We start from the raw sequence: 21725 nt of genomic DNA, 5'->3' as shown, positions 1-21725 counted from the left end.
TCCCTTAGGCAACATTATTAGGAAGCACTGTATTAATTTCCATTGTTATGCTGATGACAATTGTATTTATCTATGAGTTAGCAAGAGAGATCCTATTTCTCCTATACTGGTTTCTCTTCATTGGCTTCCTGTTAAATCTAGAATAGAATTCAAAATCCTTCTTCTGACATATAAAGCTCTTAACAACCAATCTCCATCATATCTTAAAGACCTTATAGGACCATATTATATTAGCAGAACTCTTAGCTCTCAGACTGCAGGCTTACTTGTTCCTAGAATCTCTAAAAGTAGAATGGGAGTACCTCTAACCCTCTAGCTCTACCTCTACACAAATATACAATATACAAAAAAAGCACTCAGAGAGCGCAGCACTCCACCAAGGCTGGCCTATCATTTCCGACGGAAGAAATCTGTAATAAAAAATGACCTTGTGCTGAGCACGGGCATGTGTTATGCATGTGCATGTTATGTATGTGTGTAAATTACTCTTATAAAGGTCTATTGATCAGTTCATCACTTTTGGCAAGCCTTTGTTTTGCTAGTGGTAAAATAACCGTTCCCTCCAGGCTTTTATTTTGAAGATGTATTTTTAATGTTACGGGCTTTTATTTTGTAATAATTCCAGCGGCACAGGAAGTGTTTATCTAAGAAGCAGTTTCTTGACATGACAAAGATGCTGCTGAAAAGTCCGAAAATTCACGTCAAGATGAAAGAAAACGGTTCCACGCTGTTGCTGTCTAGCAAAGGATGTGTCTAAACTTAGAAGCTCCTAGCTGGAATGGAGACAAGCTCTGACAGTGAAGAAATGACTGGAGGACAGAAAGGTGAATTTGTGTTCAAAATAAGGCTGACGGCAAATAAAGGCTTCGTGAAACATCAGGAGCTTCACCATTTTGTGGCTGGGGTTTGCTACATTGCGTTACCTAAATATGTAGCGGGCAGCAGGTATTGATGGGGCTCAAACACCAGACAGTTTAATCAATTGTTCTTTGTATGATTTCCAACTCATAAATCACAGTCAATTTGTAGTCGGATCGCAATCATGTGATCGTCAGCAGGTAACTAACACAGTGTTCACGTCATGGTAACAGCAACACCGTCTTGGTAGCTCTCACAATGGGAAATCCTTAGCAAGTCGGCGGATCCAGATTATAAGCCGCATCAACGCAAAAATCTAATCAGGTGGTCCTTGTGTCGTTTCTGACTTTCCTTGAAAATTTCATCCAAATCCGTTGGTCCGTTTTTGAATAATGTTTCACACAGACAGACAGACAGACAGACAGATTCACAAACATCCGCCGTTCCTTGGCGGAGTAACCCGTCATCAGATAGTGTGTCGCCCCCTGCAGGCGGCAGCGGGATCTGCACGCACAGGCGCAAATCTGTATGAATTTCCCAGCTATGAATAGTCCCTCAGAAAATGATGTGGCAGCCTTCAGTGATGAAAAACAAGCTTCCTCACCGAGTGGTGATGAGGTGAACAGAGAGAGAGAGAGCTCCAGCAGCAGCACTCTCTCCCCGCCGCCCACACTCCCTGGACCGGACGCTCTGCAGGCAGCTGGATCGGGATGCGTCCGTCTCCTGGTGCTGCTTGAGATGAAGATAAGACGACGACGGTGAAGTGGCGGCGGTGCTCGTTTAGCGGTGAATGCGTTCCTCCTCGGTGCGATCTGAGCAAAACGCAGCGGGTTAAAACCGCCCAACAGTCAGAGAGGATCCGGGTTTCAGCCACACTGTCTGTCTGCTGTCAACTGTTGCTTATTTCCTCTGTAAATGAATCTTGTAAGGTAGGTCATCATCATTTTTATGCTTCGGGTTTATCATCTTTAAGCAGATAAACAGGAACATGGATGATGTGGAGCCTGCTGAGGATGTGGATGAAGATGCTGTGAGGCTGTCATGAAGTCTCTCTCTCTGTCTCTCTCTCTCTCTCTCTCTCTCTCTCTCTCTCTCTATATATATATATATATATATATATATATTTTTATATATATATATATATATATATATATATATATATATATATATATATTTATTTATTTATATATATATATATATATATATATATATATATATATATATATATATATATATATATACATACACACACATATATATTATATATATATGCGTCATGATGCATCTTTCAGCTCAGCTTTTATTTCCCTGACAAGTATTATTAAGAATACACGCACGCACACGTACATGCGCGCGCGCGCGCACACACACACACACACACACACACACACACACACACACACACACACACCTCTCATCTTGGTATATCTGCTCTGTGTGACACTACAGGCTACACACACCCTCCTCCTCATCCTTTTCAACTTTGTTTAATATTTGTTGTTTGTTAAACCAATCACTCCCACATTTAGGATGTTAAATTTTCAATCAGTTAATTTTCAAATACTCACAGTTAAGAAACTGCAGTTGTCATATTTTTGATGTTTTTTAGCTTTTAAAAGCGTTCATCAGAGTTGTTGTTTCAGGAGCAGCCCAGACAGCATGAGGCCTTTTAAACCCACATACTTTCTGAGCTGATTTTATTGAACATTATATCTCGCAGGAGCACATGACGGTTGTAGTTTTAGCTGCTTAACAATGCAAAAAGATTTGAAGAGGCTGTTGAACATATTTGCTCTGCAGGAATTTTTTATAATGGAGGAAAGCCAAAAAAATCCATCCATCCATCCATCATCTATACACCACTTAATCCTCACTAGGGTCATGGGGGGGCTGGAGTCTATCCCAGCTGACTCAGGTGAAGGCAGGGGACACCCTAGACAGGTCACCAGTCTGTCACAGGGCTACATACAGAGACAAACAAGCACTCTCACATTCACACCTACGGGCAATTTAGAATGATCAATTAACCTCAGCATATTTTTGGACTGTGGGAGGAAGCCGGAGTACCCGGAGAAAACCCACGCATGCACAGGGAGAACATGCAAACTCCACGCAGAAAGATCCCGGGAAAGCCGGGACGTGAACCAGGGATCTTCTTGCTGCAAGGCAACAGTGCTAACCACTACACCACTGTGCAGCCCAGCCAAAAAAATAAATCACCAATATTACAAGATTTTCTTGTTCTATATCATTTAAAATTGAATTGTTCTGTACTTTTGAGTGCCGAATGGAACAAACAAGATATTAGCAAGTGGCAATTTACCTTGGACAGCTTTGTCAGTTCACCTACTAATATGCAGTTAAGTTCACTGGACTGTGGAGCTTTAATTATCATTTTATTTATCTTATTTTTTTTTAATTACCTGACTGATCAAATTCTTGTTTTGTGAAGCCAACGGCTGAAATATGCTTCAGAAAACCAGCAGATCTCTCCTGTCAGACTCATTTTTTGTCAGCCAATTATTTAAATAATAATCTCACCACAGAATATTCTTGCTTTTTTCCCATTATTACTGTGTACATGATGTAGTCACCCAAAGAGCAGGATGAGCATGGCCAATAATATTAATTCATATTCACCACTAACTGGACTGAAGTCTTCATGGATCAATAAGATGACCAGAGCAGAGAGTCCGTTCGTTCCATCTGAGAGGAGTTATGGTGATGTTTCCAGTTACTGTCTCTGTGTCTGGCCTCTGGCCGGCTAATTATCAGCCAGCTTGATAAAGTCATTAATGACCCGGCCAAGCCTGCTGGGCCTGGCACTAACAAACACACCAAGCAGAGAGTCAGTCAAACAGTGTGAGGCCAGAGTTGGGTGAGAGAAGCTTTAATTTGGGGCAAGACAGTGTGCTTCTGAGCTGGGTCAGTTGTATTAATAGCTCTCAGTGAGTGTCACTCTGAAAACAGCTGCTTAATGAAAGATGACACAATGAGGAGAGAGAAGATATGTGTCTGTGTGTGAGGTGGATTTTGTATCCTCCTGCATCTAGCTTCTGGAGTGTCTTTGAAATCAGTATTGTTTCCATTTTCAGAGCAATAACGAGGTTGAAAGCAACTTGTGTAGGAGGAAAACACTGAGAATCACACAGACACACCAGAGATTAATTGGAGGATCATGCTGCTCTGCTTGGACTGATGTGTTGTTTTTAAGATAAGCTGTAGGCAGAGTGAACATTTCATTTTTTTCCCTGATGAAAAGGCACACAATGCACAACTCCACAGATGTGCAGGATAAATTACTCTGTTAGGTGTTTTTTCTCCCTCTGGCTGAAGCAAATTGATTCTTCTGAGTGCTGCGTGGTATTCGCTTTGATGGCAGCCGCTTCCTCATTTTGAGTCCAACCAACCTTAGAACAATGTGTGTGAAACAGAGACATCACTAAATGTAGGTCTCTTATGAAATTTGGCTATGCAAGATGCAGCATAAAAATAGGGAGGGGTTGTCTGTGTGTGTGTGTGTGTGTGTGTGTGTGTGTGTGTGTGTGTGTGTGTGTGTGTGTGTGTGTGTGTGTGTGTGTGTGTGTGTGTGTTTGTATTTTGCCTGTCTGCATGGATGTCTTTCTCCATTTGCCTTCCTGCATGTTAATTTAATCATCGGGAAGCAGTGAGGAGACATGACCGAGGAACAGGAGAGGGAGATCCCTGTTCTGTGGTTTCCATGACAACAGTGACATCACTGACAGAGTGCTACATCCTGAGCTGCTCCGTGCAACGTGTTCACATCCACAGAATAGATTCCAGTTTACGTGTGTCTGTGCGTCTGTGTGTGAGAGAACATGCAAGCGTTGCTGAACATGTGAATTGTTTATGAAAGAGCTCATTGGGACACTCCTCTGGTTCAGTCAGTCCGTGGTTACCCACTGTTGCCACGCAACGGCTGTCATGGCAACAAGTTGGAGCATGATCTTGGGTTGCTAAGTGAAAGGAGAGGGTGAGGTGAGATTTTAATAGCACCGCTGAGATACAAGTGGAATATCAGACATGTTCAACATGTTTTAGGAAATGTCATATTTAATGATTTGAATCCAATCTAATGGCTTAAATTGGACACATATTTTTACATGATTTAAAGCAGGGGTTAGGGTTAGTAAAATCACAGCATAATAACCTGTAGATAACTATTTTTTTCCCTAAGTTTTAGTGCAAAAAAGTACATTCTGATAAAGAACTACCTTTCACTAAACACTATGAACAACCTGAAATTTAAGAAAAACAAATGTAATTTCAACAACATTATGGCTCAGTTTATCATTTCTAAATTACGACTTACAGATCACAGTGAATCTGGAATTGAACGATATAGTATTTTACTTTGTGATAGAACAACTTGTCAAGATCTAGAAATTATTTTAAATTTACATTCATTTCCGCCTCTGTGCAGTAATTCTGACCACCACATCATACAAACTAATGTGGGAACTATTTAGGAAGAAGGTTAATTTATCCTCCTGTGTTTTGGTTTCTGACTATACCCGCCCCCCACGGCCACCTCCAGGTGCCCGGCCAGGCTGATCAGGCTAACACCTGTAGAAGTACCTGATGAGGCTGGGATCCAGTATCTGTCGTCTGGTGAGCCAACATTTCTCTTCGGGGCCATACCCCTTTCAGTCCACCAAAAACTGCAATCTCTGACCCCGATGGCATACATCCAACAGACGCCTAACTGTATAAGCAGGGGCATCATCAATGATCCTGGGTGGTGGAGGTGGGCAGACAGGGAGGGCCAGAGAACTTTCCAGCACTGGTTTTAATTGAGAAACATGAAATGTAGGATGAATCTTCATAGAAGAAGGTAAGCGAAGATATACCAAACTGGGGTTGACCACACGGTCCACTTCAAAAGGCCCCACGAAACGCGGCACCAATGTTTTAGACTACTTTGAATGGAAGCTCTTTGGCCCAAAGCCACACATTTTGTCCGGGTTGGTAGACAGGGGCCTGGTTTCCGATGATAGTTGGCCTAGTCAGACATCCGTTGCGATGCTCATAGGAGAGCCCCCCGGGCCTTCTTCCATGTTCCTTAACATTTCCTAATAAGAGACTGTATAGAGGGGATCGAAACCTCCTGCTCTTGGGATGGAAACAGGGGAGGCTGGTAACCCATGGATCACTGAAAGGGTGAAAAATCAGAGGAAGCATTAGACAGCGAGTTATGAGCATACTCTATTCATGGCAACTGCTCACTCCAGGAGGTGAAGTTTTCACATGAGACCAAACTAGAGTTCTTTGGCCATAGAGACGTTGCTTATTTTTGGAGAAAGAAGGGAGAGGCGTAGAACCCAAAGAACACCGTCCACACAGTTAAACACGGTGGTGGCAGTATCATGCTGTTGGGTGCTTCAGTGCATTTGGAACTGGGAATCTTGTCAAGGCTGAAGGAATCATCAAGAAAGAAGAATATGTGAAGATTTTGAAAGAAAACTTCTGGTCATCTTTGTCTTCCAACACGGCAATGACCCAAAACTTAGATTGCTCCTGGTGAAGAATTAGCCCTAGAAGACCAAAGTGAACGTTATTGACTGGCCTGCAAAAAGCCCTGACTGGAATTTTTTAAATATATATATATATATATATATATATATATATATATATATATATATATATATATATATATATATATATATATATATATATATATATATATATATATATATATATATATATACAGTGTCCATACTGTATATATATATAGATTATGGGGTTAAGGTTAAAGGGTAACCTGATTAATTTTGTATAGGATTAACAGCATATTAACAGGTACATACATCAACTGCATTCAACAAACATGATGTTCGTTTGTGCTTCACAGATCAAAAAAACTGCTGCCTTCAGTTTTACATATAAGAAGACACAAAGGAAAGTGCCATCCACCAATTAAGAGTTTTCAGACATCAGAAATCATTATGATGTTCAAGCAAAGTCTAAAATGTAAATATGAACAAATTGTAGAGGACTGATGCAGTACAATGTGACTTTTGCAAGTTCAAAAAATAAAATAAAGTTGTAATAAAATAATTTTCTAACAGTTTTTTATTGTGTGGAAGTGCATTCTGGCATGGATGGCTATTACAGTTTTGACTTGTTAAATTAATTTGCATTTTATTGTGCCATATTCAACAATTTCATATCAATACAATTCATTTTAAGATATATATTTTGATATTATTGATCATCAATGCCTAATCATCTGTGGACTTTGTTAAAGATAAATTGGTAATATTTGCATACATTAAGACTGTTGCAATTTTACAGCGTTTTCACAAAATCCTAAAAAATCCATAAAATGAAAATGTCTCAATATTTTCTTGATTAGAGATGTGCTAAATATAGTTTTAAAAGGAAAAAAAATTATATCAATACCATCAATGCTTAGGTTTCAGAGGGTTAAATCTTACAGTAAGTAAAGATCACATCTAATATGAGTTAATAATCAAATAAAACTGTGTGAGAAAAGGTAATATAATAAATAAACATCAGACCCAAATGAATGCATCTTTTCATGCGTATTTGATAATAATTGTGTATTCACTTTCACTTGTTTTTTCCGATAGAAAGAGTTATTAGTGGGAAGGTATAAATTTGTTCTCAGGTCCTTTGAAGAAACTGCTGAGATGTCTAGTTATGCAAGTTGTCTTTTACAGTTCCAGTTGAAGTTAATTAAGCTCCATTAGATCAGTTAACTATGGTAACTCCTATCTGTATTTTATGTTTTTGTCTCATTATGACCATGTACCATTCTCGGACAATTACCTTTGAATTTGGAATAAGCCCCCGGGAGTTAGAAGTAAAACTGCAAAATCATTTGAAAATTCAACTTAATAGTGGAAATAGTCTTTGTAATAGTGTTTTTGGCATATGATCAATTCTGGTAGCAGTGTGTTATAATTAGGTTATATTTTGAACTTTTCATCAAAATTTTGGCTATTTTGACACAAGATATCACAAGATATGGTTAGTTTTTGGTTTTTAACTTTAATAGAATTCTACTTTGAATTTGTTTGTCAAACTTTCACTATTCTATTGTTGAATGGTTGAATGGTTGAATGGTTTTATTTCGGTTGCAAGATAGTACAATAATTTCATTTTGTGCGTTCAAAAAAAAAATTATACATTCTTGCAGGACGCTTTTTTTTCTTTCCTTCCCCTTCTCCCTCTTCCCCTCCCCCCATAAAAAGAATGAGGATGAAAAAGAAAGGAAAAAAAGACAAGAAAACCCCAAAATAATCAAACAAAAAATATACATATATATACAATAATATATTTTTTTCTTTTTTCTTCCTTTTCCTAGCTCTTTCTTCTCCCCCCCCCCCTTTTTTTTTTTTACAAGTTCTGTAAACGAAACAAGGAATAGGCAGAAGCCACGGCTTATTTTGCCTATCCTGTACAATCCATAGTATCACCCAGCATATCAGTAATACATGAAATAAAAGACAAAAAGAAAAAAACAAAACAAGACTTTACTCTAAATTGTTCTTCTTAGTCAGTTTACATATCAGTCATTTTACATTGTAATCCTGGATTATTTTGTCTTTCAATGCTTTTTTGAAACTCTCCAAAGATCTACACAATTTCAACTCATCACTAAGTCCATTTCATAAAATAACCCCCAAATGTGAAACACATCTGTAGGTTCTGTCCCGCTTATAGAATATCTTGTTACCATTGCAACGAAATCTTTCTCAGTCTCAGGTTTGTTATAGCATAGTTCTGCGCTATAAAGTTATTAATACAGATGATGATGTGTAACGTGGCGTTTCTTATTTTTTCGTAATGAGGAAAAATCCTATCAAATTCCACCCTGTCGTGTTATTAGGACTTATGGCTCAGACCCCATGCCTTTCATTGTGGGGCATGCCCATTAAACGAGTGATGACATATATTAAGCTGTGAGTCTGCAAGGGCTATCATATCAAAATGCAAACTAGAGACATATAGTAAGTTAAAAATACCAAAAAGAATTGGTCACCTCGCGTGGTACCGATACCTGATATTTTGGGTCCTGGCCCAAGGACAAGGGCTGGGACTTTAACGCCTTAATTTCGATTAATTAATTACAGTGAAATAAAGCGTTAAATAAATTAACACATTTTAATCACACCTGTCTCAGTTCCCTAATTTGTGGCACACCGGTAACACTGATGAACACTCCAGCCCAGTAGGTGGCGGTAATGAAACTAAAGTCTGTCTGCAGCATACGGTCTATGGTCTGCAGTGAAGAAGACACAGTGCACAAGGAGGTTTGGTGAACAGTGAAGGAAGATGAGACTCATTGTGCTTGTTGGGAGGAAAGTTTTCTTTTAAAAACCTTCCTGATGTCAGCTTGGATAAAGCTGATTTTCATTGTTTTCACCTTGGGCTGCACAGTGGCTCGGTTTAAACATGGCTCGGTGGTTAGCACTGTCGCCTTGCAGCTAGAAGATATCCCAGTTTGCGTCCCGGCCTGGGTTCTTTCTGCATGGAGTTTGCATGTTCTCCCTGTACATGTGTGGGTTTTCTCCAGGTTCTCTGGCTTCCTCCCACAGTCCAAAAACATGCTGAGGTTAATTGGTGATTCTAAATTAAGCGGTGTACAGATAATGGATGGATGGATGTTTTCACCTCATCCAGTGCACAAATGTTTTGTTGTTGACTGCGAGAATGAACTCATATCTTTTGATTTGTGATCCTTTTTTTTCAGGTTTATGAACAACCGTGTTCCTCCTAACAAGAGATACCAGCCCACTGAATATGAGCATGCTGCCAACTGTGCCACGCATGCGGTGAATGCACACCCACACACACTCACGCACACGCACGGCACACACACACAGATACACACACACGCACATGCACAGACACACACACACAGCCCACAGAAAATGAAACCCCACTCAGATGAATTGACGCACTCAGTGAAAACAAGAAAAAAAACCCATGTCATTACATAACAGATAACTGACACCGGCAGGCTGCATGTAGTGCTCTCCGTATCTCATGTTTCGTTTGTGCTCTGAATTCATTTAGTTATGGATAATCCCCAGCCTACTGGGCAGCTCAGTGTTGCACTTCCAGTCAGAGGACCAATGGGAGCGGCTGTCTGCCTGGGTTTATGGGGCGGGGCTCAGTTCGCTCTTCATCATCTCGACTCTTTTCCATACCGTGGCCTGGAAGAAGAGCCACCTACGGTATGCACAGGAGAACACACCTTTTAACACCAACATTTCAAACAATACATGTGGTTAAATTATGTACACCGGTCAGCCACAACATTAAGGCCACTGACAGGTGAAGTGAATAACATCGATCATCTTGTTATAATGCAATGGGAAACCTTTAGTCCTGACATTCATGTGGATGTTTGACATGTACCACCCACCTAAACATTGCAGATCAAGCAACCCCGCCTCAACCCCCCATGGCAACAACAGTCCTTGATGCCAGTTGCCACCCTCAGTAGGACAATGCACCCTGACACACGGCAAAAACTGCTCAGGAGTGACCTGGGGAACACAACAGAGCTAAGGTGTTCACCCGAGTTCCACACTCTCCAGATCCAAATATTATTAAGCATCTGTGTGTCAGGATAAGTCTAATCTAGATATGTCCCACCCTGCAACCCACACAACCCACAGAATTCACTGCCACCATCCTGGTAGCACAGGACATCCCCAGTGGTCCTGTGTCCATGCCCCACTGGGTCAGAGGAGTTTTAGCAGCAGTACAATATTAGGCAGGTGGTCATAATGTTTTGCCTGATCGGTTCAAATCTACAAACAAAGACCTCCATAAATTAGATATGATCTACCACTCTGCCATCCGCTGGCTACTGGAGCTCCTTACAACACCCACCACTGCAGCTTGTACAAACTGGTGAACGAACTGGCCCTCTCTGCACTCCTGTAGACAGCTACACTGGTTTCTCTTCATCTACCAAACCCTTCTTGGTAAAACACCACCTTATCTATGCTCATTACTCACCATTCATAGCTCAACCCGTACTCTTCGTTCCAGCAGTTTCATTCACCTCCTCTTTCCCAATGTTCGTACCACTCTCAGTCGATCCTCATTTCAGTTTTCTGCTGCTAACGACTGGAACTCTCTACAAAAGTCCCTAAAACTCTCCTCATACATATCACTCTTGTCATTTAAAAAATCAGCTAGAGAAACACTTCAGGACCACTGCACCTGTTTTTACCCTTTTTTTTTAGCCTTTCTATTTTTAATTGTTCTTTTTTAGCCTTTCTATTTTTTAAAAAGTCTTTGTGTGTTTTATTTTTGTAATACTGTCTGATTTGCTGTATATGCAACCTGTTGTTCATCTTGTTGTATGCTGCCTCTTGACCAGGTCATTATCTAAAATGAGAACTAGTTCTCAACTAACTTACCTGGTAAAATAAAGGTTAAATACATGAATAAATAACCTTCTCGCTGCGCGTTCGGCACACTGATGCAACATGTTTGAACAGTATCACTCAGTTGTCACGAGGCTGTTTCGGCTCTCTCTGCAGGTCTGTGGAGCACTGTTTCCACATGTGTGACAGGATGGTGATCTATTTCTTCATTGCTGCCTCCTATGCCCCTTGGTAAACAACCCACTAAGTCTGTGTTTGTGTGTGTGTGTGCGTGTGTGTGTGTGCGTGTGTGTGTGTGTGTGTGTGTGTGTCTGTGTGTGTGTGTGTGTGTGTGTGTGTGTCTGTGTGTGTCTGTGTGTGTGTGTGTGTGTGTGTGTGTGTGTGTGTGTGTGTGTGTGTGTGTGTGTGTGTGTGTGTGTGTGTGTGTGTGTGTGTGTGTGTGTGTGTGTGTGTGTGTGTGTGTGTGTGTGTGTGTGTGTGTGTGTGTGTGTGTGTGTCTGTGTGTGTGTGTGTGTGTGTGTGTGTGTGTGTGTGTGTGTGTGTGTGTGTGCGTGTGTGCGTGTGTGCGTGTGTGCGTGTGTGCGTGTGTGCGCGTGTGCGTGTGTGCGTGTGTGTCTGTGTGTGTCTGTGTGTGTGTGTCTGTGTGTGTCTGTGTGTGTGTGTGTGTGTGCGTGTGTGCGCGTGTGCGCGTGTGCGCGTGTGCGCGTGTGCGTGTGTGCGTGTGTGTCTGTGTGTGTCTGTGTGTGTGTGTCTGTGTGTGTCTGTGTGTGTGTGTGTGTGCGTGTGTGCGTGTGTGCGTGTGTGCGTGTGTGCGCGTGTGCGCGTGTGTGTCTGTGTGTGTGTGTGTGTGTGTGTGTCTGTGTGTGTGTGCGTGGGTGTGCGTGTGTGCGTGTGTGTGCTGTGTGTCTGTGTGTGTGTGTGTGTGTGTGTGTGTGTGTGTGTGTGTGTCTGTGTGTGTGTGTGTGTGTGTGTGTGTGTGTGTCTGTGTGTCTGTGTGTCTGTGTGTGTGTGTATGTGTGTGTGTGTGTGTGTGTGTGTGTGTGTGTGTGTGTGTGTGTGTGTGTGTGTGTGTGTGTGTGTGTGTGTGTGTGTGTGTGTGTGTGTGTGTGTGTGTGTGTGTGTGTGTGTGTGTGTGTGTGTGTCTGTGTGTGTGTGTGTGTGTGTGTGTGTGCTGTGTGAGTGTCTGTGTGAGTGTGTGCTGTTGTGTCTGTGCGTGTGTGAGTCTGTGTGCTCGCTGTGTGTGTGTGTTTGTACGGGCTCTCATAGTGAGGACAAGTGTGAATTTTTCACCCTTGGAGTGAGAGGACCAAACTACAAAAGTGAGGACATTTTAGGCCATGGGTCCTCACTTCTATTTTCACTCTGCAATAGGCTTACATCCCAGAGGTTCATATCTATGCTCTATGACAAAGTAGTTCTCAGACTCGGGTCCTCACAAAATAGTAAACCTCTAATAAAATACACCACACTTTGGTGTGTGTATATTTTTTGAATACACACACATTTTTACTCTCTATTGCCCCCTACTGTACTGTACCCCAAGTGAGAAAAATCGTTTTCCCCACTCCTCTGAGCGCCTACCATCTAAAGGCCTGAGCCAGAAAAATATATTTTGCTCTCCTGGCTCCCTCTTTGGTCATTGCAGTTACTGCAATGGGCCCTGAACCAGAAAAAATATGTTTTGCTCTCTGGCTCCTCTTTTGTCATTGCAGTTACTGCACACCCAAGCCGACCGTAAAAATAGAAGGAGACAGGGGGTTTAATTCAGTGAAGTACATCATGTGGAATGTCATGGTAGTTTAGTATTTGAGTCTCACTTTCCAAATAATGACAAAGAATTTGAATTTAATTGACTTTCATAATAATGAGTCTTATAACCTGAAACCTCTTTCAATGTGAACTGCTTCACTTTTGCATTTCTGATTTGTGTTTGTTCTTCATGTGTAGGCTGCCTGTGAGAAATGTCTGTGACCTTATGGCCTATCAGACAGCATATAAAGGAGGTTTCATTCTCTGTTTTACTTCTCTGCACAGTCGGTGCACAACAGAAGCGTTCAGAATCTGCTTTATTGTCACTATACACAGGATAATGTAATTATTAGTGGCATTTTTTCAAATAAATCATAAAATTTAAGCACAAAATAAATACACAGAGTATGAGAGTATGAAAATATAAATAAGGAATTTGAATAATTTCTGATCACATTACACTACCATTATCACTAAATGGTTGGTGTTTCAAACTCTGGTGTATCCTGAAGGGAGAAGTACATTTTCCCTTTAGAGTATTTACACAGTACTCCTATTATTTAACCACATTATGACCACGTACTATTACAGTTGTGCTCATAAGTTGCTGTTTTGCAGCCTCAGGCACAGGGAGGCTTGTTTGGGTGCATGGCATCATGAAAAAGGAAATTATGCTGACAGTTTGAGGGATAATATCAAGAAATCTGCTCTTAGTCTGGGCTCAGGTTGTCAGTGGATCTTCCAACAAGACAAGGACCCCAAACCAAACATCAGAATTGGTCCAACAGTTGTTAAAGGACACCAAAACCAAGGTCCTGGAGTGGCCCGCAGAGAGCCCAGTTCAATCCAAGCATCAGAATGGGGACGAAGGAGGATTTAAGTGACTTTGAACGTGGCATTTTTGTTGGTGCCAGACAGGCTGGTCTGAGTATTTCAGAAACAGCTGATCTACTGGGATTTTCATGCACAACCATCTCTAGGGTTTACAGAGAATGGTCCAAAAAAGAGAAAATATCCAGTGAGCGGCAGTTTTGTGGACAAAAATGCCTTGTTGATGTGAGAGGTCAGAGGTTCGAGATGATAAAAAGGCAACAGTAACTCAAATAACCACTAGTTACAACCAAGGAATGCAGTATACCATCTCTGAACCACAACATGTCTAGCCTTGAAGAAGATGGGCTATAGCAGCAGAAGACCACACCAGGTGCCACTCCTGTCAGCTAAAAACAGGAACCTGAGGCTACAATTTGGACAGGCTCACCAAAATTGGACAAAAGAAGATTGGAAAAACTTTGCCTGGTCTGATGAGGCTCCATTTCAGCTGCAACATTCAGATGGTCAGAATTTGGCGTGAACAACATGAAAGCATGGATCCATCCTGCCTTGTATCAAAGGTTCAGGCTATTGGTGGTGGGCTGTAATGGTGGGGAATATTTTCTTTTCACACTTTGGGTCCCTTAGTACCAACTGAGCGTTGTTTCAACACCAGTCTACCTAAGTATTGTTGCTAACCATGTCCATCTCTTTATGATCACAGTGGACCATCTTCTGATGCTACTTCAAGCAGGTAATGTGCCATGTCACAAAGCTCAGATAATCTAAAACTGGTTTCTTGAACATGACATTGAGTTCACTCTTCTCCAGTGGCCTCCACAGTCACCAGATCGTATTCCAGTAGAACCTTTGTGATGTGGTGGAACAGGATATTTGCATCATGGATGTTCAGCTGACAAATCTGCATCAACTGCATGATGCTATCATGTCAATAATAAAAATCATCATTATCCTGCCTGGTGCTACTGTCAAGGCCACAGAAATGGACAGGCTAGCAGTGATGTGCACCAAGAAGAGAGAGCTGAGTTTAAACACAGCTTCTCTCCATCAGTTTTTGACCAATGAGATTGTTGCACATTCCATAAAGAGACTCTGTATACTGTAAATTTCATCCATTCCTGGGAAGACGGCTACAGATAAACATTTTTGTTCACAATAGTCCTCTGAACAGTAACAGTCCTTGATGTCAATCTACTTGGCATTGTAGAATAAACAATTTTAACTGAGAGAAGTTGCTTGTCTTCTGTCTCAAAAAATTAACATATTCAACATAAGATAAGATAATCCTTTCTTGCTCCCCACGCCAGGGGAAATGTACATAGTTACAGCAACAACATTTTTACAGCAGCAATAAACATATGTATAATAATAATAATAATAATAATAATAATAATAATAATAATAATAATAATAATAATAATAAATGTACAAGGATGAAAAATGAAAATTAATACAGTATTAGTACACTGTTGACAACAGCAAAATAATGTGGCTTGGAAAGTAAATGTAAAAGTGGAAGATGCAGCAATATAAATATTGCTGTACAAATTTTATCATGGTTTGAGATGATGCTGACAATATGATATGTCTGGTTTATGTTACCATCCAACCATCCAAGACTGCAGCCTGAGTCAAAAAGCAGCAGAGTGAATATTGTGTGTGTATGTATGCATGTATAACAGAGCAGCAGGGTGAATATTGTAGTTTAGGCTGAATATTCTAGTTTAGTCCAAATACTACAGCTTAGGCTGAATGCTGTAGTTTAGGCTAAATACTGTAGTTTAGGCTAAATACTACCGTTTAAGATGAATACTGTAGTTTAAGCTGACTACTGTAGTTTAGGCTGAATATTGCAGTTTAGGCTGAATATTGCAGTTTAGGGTGAAAATTGTAGTTTAGGCTGAATACTATAGGCTGAATATTGCAGTTTAGGCTGAATATTGCAGTTTAGGGTGAATACTGTAGTTTAGGCTGAATACTGTAGTTTAGGCTGAATACTGTAGTTTAGGCTGAATACTGCAGTTTAGGCTGAATATTGTAGTTTAGGCTGAATATTGTAGTTTAGGCTGAATATTGTAGTTTAGGCTGAATACTGTAGTTTAGGCTGAATACTATAGTTTAGGGTGAATACTATAGTTTAGGCTGAATATTGCAGTTTAGGCTGAATATTGTAGTTTAGGCTGAATACTGTAGTTTAGGCTAAATACTGTAGTTTAGGCTGAATACTATAGTTTAGGCTGAATATTGCAGTTTAGGCTGAATATTGCAGTTTAGGCTGAATATTGCAGTTTAGGCTGAATATTGTAGTTTAGGGTGAATACTGTAGTTTAAGCTGAATACTGTAGTTTAGCCTGAATACTAAAGTTTAGGGTGAATACTGTAGTTTAGGCTGAATACTATAGTTTAGGGTGAATACTGTAGTTTAGGCTGAATACTGTAGTTTAGGCTGAATACTATAGTTTAGGGTGAATACTGTAGTTTAGGCTGAATACTGTAGTTTAGGCTGAATACTATAGTTTAGGGTGAATACTGTGGGTCAGAGAGTTTTGTGTTTCTGCAGCTCAGCCTTCACTAATGGCCCATCATGGGGAGGGGTTCCCCCCTGCACCTTCACTGCTGCTGCCTCTCCAGTCTTCACTTCTTCACTTTTCTGCAGGAACCTGCCCTTCCCCCACCTTTCAGTTAAATATGTTTGATTGAGTTTTTTGTTTAAAGAAGTTAAAGTTTTGAATACACAGCTTTAACTCATAGCTGAATCTGTTCCCTCTGCAGTGTTGTTACTGTTACTTCACAAAAAAAATCTAACAGAGATAATTGGGTGTAAGTAGTTAAACTTTACTTTAAGAGAGGGATTTTACTGTTAACTTTCAGATTTGACAGTTAATTCAGTGAGTTTCCAGCTCTGCAGCCAGTAAACAGTGTATACATGCTGAGGTGAATGCTGCTGTTTAGGGTGAATATTGTGAGCAGTTTCTGCTGCTCCTTAAGTGGTGGCTGATGGCCCATCAAGGGGAGGGGCTCCCCCCCGCACCTGCACTGCTGGTTTCAGGGTGAGGCTCCCCTCCTCCAGCCTCCCATGAACAGGAACTGGCCCTGCAGAGACATTTGGTGTGGAGCAACCTGCAGGACTAACGCTGAAGAGGAGACTTGTGGAATTTAAACTCTTTAAAGGCGATTTTCAGAAACGGCGTTCAAAGGTAAGACTGAAAGCTCAGATTTCTGCTTTTACTGGTCTGTTGCTGCTGTTAATGTTGCACTATTTTTCATGGAAGAAACGTATCATATTCGAGAGTTTTTGTTGTAAAACGGTGTTGTTAACTTCAGTTAAGTTGCAGTTACTTATAGCTGCTACTGCTACGTAGTTTTTTTGTATTGTAATGTGAGTTTTTAAGCAAGATTGAACTGACCCAGACCTATAATCAATATAGTAGAAGGGGATTTTAAATTTGACGAGATGTTTCTATATTAACCGGCACAGCTTTTCTACTGTTTACGGTATTTAGCAGCTCCGAGGAATGAACTATGAAGGCAGTTTAACATAGTCAGGCTTTATTTTTGGAATTCGGCATGACAAAATCTAAAACCTGTCAAAGTTAACAGGTATGAAGGTGGTTTTCAACTTTCTTTGTTAGCTCAGACTTTCTGCTTCAAACTAGTCCACACACATAAGAACGTTTAAGGAGACGAGATGCTTCTATATTAACCGGCGCAGCTTTTCTACTGTTTACGGTATTTAGCAGCTCCGAGGAATGAACTATGAAGGCAGTTTAACATAGGCCTTATTTGTAGAATTCAGCTGGACAAAAACTAAACCCTCAGTCAGAGTTAACAGGTATGAAGGTGATTTTCAACTTTCTTTAACGTGTCATTTGACTCATTTTCTGCACTAAATGAACCGATGCTGTTCAGCTGCTTCAGTCAACAGGTTGTTTTAAGACCAATGAAGAACATAAACATTTATGATGATAAAAAGCTGCAACTGGAAATGATCTAAGAGGAATGGTGGTAGAAATCTGTTAAACATGCCTAATGAATATATTTTATCGATGAATGCAGCCAATTTAACAGATATAAGAACATGATATTGTGACATGATATTATTTAACAGATAACAGAACATAATATTGTACGGGAGTGCATGTAAGTCTGACACTGTCTCATAATGAAGGAAATCACTTTAATTTGTGGACAAATCAGAGTGAAGCTAACGTTACTGGTTGAATATTCTCTGTAATGAATACTGATAAATTGATGTTCTAACCAGTGTTCCATCAGCTGCAATACCAGCTGCGGAAACAAACTTTACAGAAAATCAGGACGAAACATATTTATATGATTTCTGCATCACCAACTGCATACATGTCAGTTCCCATGGCAACATGATGCATCCAATGTGTGATACTGTAACAGCTTCATTCAGTGGTTTTACCATTGTACAGATTAACAGGTTTGCAGATAAAACCTATTCCATCAGCTGAGAATCTGTTCATAAAAAATTGTCAGGAAATACTTAGTGAACGAACAACTGAATATAACTTCATCTGGACCAGGTTAGCTCCACCGCATCAGTTACCATGGCAATCTAGCTCTACAGCATCAGTTACCATGGAGATCTAACTTCATGACTACAGTTACCATGGAGATCTAGCAGGTTTAAACAGAGCCACTTTCATTGAAAACTCTGACTTTATACTCAACATAACTGCTAGCCCACTAATCTCACTTCATAGTTCAGCCCTCAGGAAAGTACAGACTCATAGCATGGGAGTTCAGCCATGAACATGATTCAGACAAAATAGTTCCAGGATCATGTGCATGAGAACGGCTCTGACACCATTCAGGCCTAGAGTTAAAATCCTGGCAGGACAAGCTACAGCTCAATTCTCTCCCTAAGCAACGTCATCCTCCAGATTGGTCATCTCTGCTTCATCATTCAGAAGTCTAGCAGACAAGTGGCCTGTTTCTCCGTGGTACCTGTTACTCTCTATCTGAGCGATCACTATCAGTCAATTTTAACTGCATCTTTTTCAACTGGGAATGACATGTAGCACATATCAGTTTGGGGCTCTTTTAAGCCTAGATGATTCAAAACCACTGATAGTTTTAAGCTATGTAGAAAAAAAACATAAGATAAATAGATAAACTGCCAAAACCTTTGACACGTAGCACAACACTGACTACGTATTATGCTAGTGGCAACAAATGTTGTCATGCTTATGTTTACTCTCCTTATGATCAAAAGATGCATGCAGGTATAAAATTCTCATTACATATCAGTAGTAGACCCTTTTAAAACTGTATGTACAAAATAGCTTATTTATATCTGTTAATTAAGGTATTTAAATAAATTCTTCTTGTACAAGTTTGAGGCAGACATCTCCTTCCATCGGTGCAGGCAGGAAGTAAAGAGGCCTAGTCATGTGACCATTCACACTAGTTACATGACACTGATGCAATTTAGAGACAACCTATTCTTTGATTTTAAAACTTGCATTAGCTGTCCGAAACCAAAACAACACTTTTAGAGAATAAAAATTAAAAGAAAAATGAGCGGCAACAACTGTTGCCAGTGGGATTAAACGGGTTAATGTAAGAAGAACATTATGCATATCTACAGCCTTATATATCTGTATACTTAAGTGTTAATTAGCAATAAACATTGTCACAATGTTTTTGAATCATACTGAATAATTATTTTTTTTGGTTTGACAGTCAGTTATTGATTACATGCAGATGTTGATGTAACTACTAGGCTACATCAACATATTTCACACTAACTCAAGTTAGACATTATGATGTTCTGGACTTGCACTTGAATACATTTTTATCTGACTGGACCTCTGAGTTTTAGTTAAATAACACTGGTCTAACCCCTGCTAATATTAATTTAAAAAACAAACGACTCTAGAAAGAGGGAGACTCGACACTGGGACAGAAGAAAAAGTAAATACATCTACGAATAATATGTATATATATATATATATATATATATATATATATATATATATATATATATATATATATATATATTTTATGTGTGTGGTAAATGAAACCAACATAGAACATGCTACATATTGTTGTCTGTGACTGGAATGATTTTTTGAACGATGTTCAATAGATAACAAGTAATACGTTTTCAATCTTCCTTTTGGCGTTAGGTCGAGGAAGCAACAGCTATGATGCAAACACAGGTACGTGCCTTTATAAAACCTTTACTGTATCCAGACTGAGTGAATGGGACATTGCTTAATATGAACTGTTTTGCTTCCTGATGTTTTCCTGATCAGTCAGTTTAAAGAGAGGAGATGTGCACACTTGGACATGTTAAATAATGCTGCTCTGAATATTGACATTTTCTTAATTATTATTTGTTACATTATTACAACTTTTATTACTTTAAAGTTTACTTCACATAATATCAGTGAATATTAGAGTGGAATAATCCATTTTTTAAAAAAAGAATAATGATAACTCTGAAGCTCCACATGCTCAGTGAATTTGATTTCTCCTGATTATGTTTTTTTACCTACAGATGGAGTGTGACTCAGACTTGTGTTCATCAGAGAGTGAATGCAGTCAGACAGGATTGGACACAGAATACCTTCCACCTCAGAGACCAGCACCATCCAGTGATGAGGAAGATTTGAAAAGTACAAGCCAATCCAAGAAACGGTCCAGTGAAGAAGCGGTCAAAGGTTCAGACACAAGTTCAAGCAACAACGATGATGAACAAAGAGGCAAGTGTAGCTTGCAGAAGCAAAAGGATCCAAAAACCAATCTGAAAAGGAAGAAAAAGAAACAAAATGGAAACCAAAAAGTTAAAGTGAATGTAACTGTGACTGTAAAAACCTGTACAAAAAGAGAAGACAAGAAAAGAGTATGGGACAAAAAAGCATTACTGCTTCTACTGTGGCAAACCAAATATAAAGATGGCAAGGCACTTACAAAGAAAGCATATGGACCTGAAGGATGTAGCATATGCCTTCAGCTTTCCTTCAGGATCAAAAGAAAGAAAGGTTCTACTGGAACAACTGCGAAATAAGGGTGACTTTAAGCACAATGTCAAAGTTCTGGAAAAAGGCAAAGGTGAATTAGTGACATGGAAGCAGCCTTCTGAAAAGGCTTCTGTTCAGGACTACTTGCCTTGCTCTTTTTGTTTTGGGATGTTTGCAAAAAAAGATTTGTGGAGACATCGGGCCTCTTGCAAATGTAAAGAATTATATATGAAAGAAGACACAAAAAACACAAGAGGAAGAGTACAAAGTCATGCTGCACGTCTGCTGCCAATAGCAGCTTCTTCAAATGGATGTCAGGATATCATCAACAACATGCGACAAGATGATGTGTCTTTTCATATCAGGAGTGATCCTTTGATCTGCAGATATGGAGAGTCACTGTATGCTAGACACGGCCGTATGAGGTCCAGGCACCAGTACATTTCACAAAGAATGAGGGGAACTCGGTCGATTCACGTTGGCCGCCAAAAAAATGGACAAGACTGTGAGGGGGCTGGAAGATCTATGTGCACCATCCAAATTTCAGCTTGTTGTCAGTGTAGCTAAGAGACTCACTGAGTTTAGTCCAGGCAAAAAATGAGTATGGAAAGCCTTCAACAGCAGTCAGAATTGGATTTTGTCTGAAAGGGCAGTGGATGTCCTGATTGGGCAGACTCTCATCAATGATGATGACCTGGCAGAGAAAAGGGCGAAAAAATTCTTGGAACTTTTGGAAAAAAACTGGAAGAACAGTGTTTCTGTCAGTGCTCACCAAAACCATCCAAGAGAAGAGATGGAACAAGCAAGATGACATCCCCCTCACCAAAAATGTGATGACTCTGAGGGATTATCTCAGGATGGTGGAGGAAAAAGCGAGGGGGGAGCTGATGCAGCA

At 40.1% G+C, this 21725-nt stretch overlaps 1 protein-coding gene and 1 pseudogene across 1 annotated transcript; both read left to right on the top strand.

Annotated features, from left to right (window-relative positions):
• The first annotated feature begins 1375 nt into the window (after window positions 1–1375).
• On the top strand, window positions 1376–11503 carry LOC129348768 (monocyte to macrophage differentiation factor 2-like). The gene is made up of 4 exons (XM_055010088.1): window positions 1376–1787; window positions 9599–9680; window positions 9925–10085; window positions 11409–11503. The coding sequence occupies exons 1-4, from the start codon at window positions 1774–1776 to the stop codon at window positions 11485–11487; spliced, it is 336 nt and encodes a 111-aa protein (XP_054866063.1). The 5' UTR covers window positions 1376–1773; the 3' UTR covers window positions 11488–11503.
• Window positions 11504–20014: 8511 nt separating this feature from the next.
• Window positions 20015–21725, top strand: part of LOC129348825 (actin-related protein 2/3 complex subunit 1B-A-like) — a 7108-nt pseudogene continuing 5397 nt past the window's right edge.

Source organism: Amphiprion ocellaris, chromosome 4 (assembly GCF_022539595.1).
Source record: "Amphiprion ocellaris isolate individual 3 ecotype Okinawa chromosome 4, ASM2253959v1, whole genome shotgun sequence".
In the NCBI taxonomy this organism is placed as follows: domain Eukaryota; kingdom Metazoa; phylum Chordata; class Actinopteri; family Pomacentridae; genus Amphiprion; species Amphiprion ocellaris.
The sequence above is the reverse complement of the archived record's forward strand: the minus strand, read 5'-3'. Positions and strand labels throughout refer to the sequence as shown.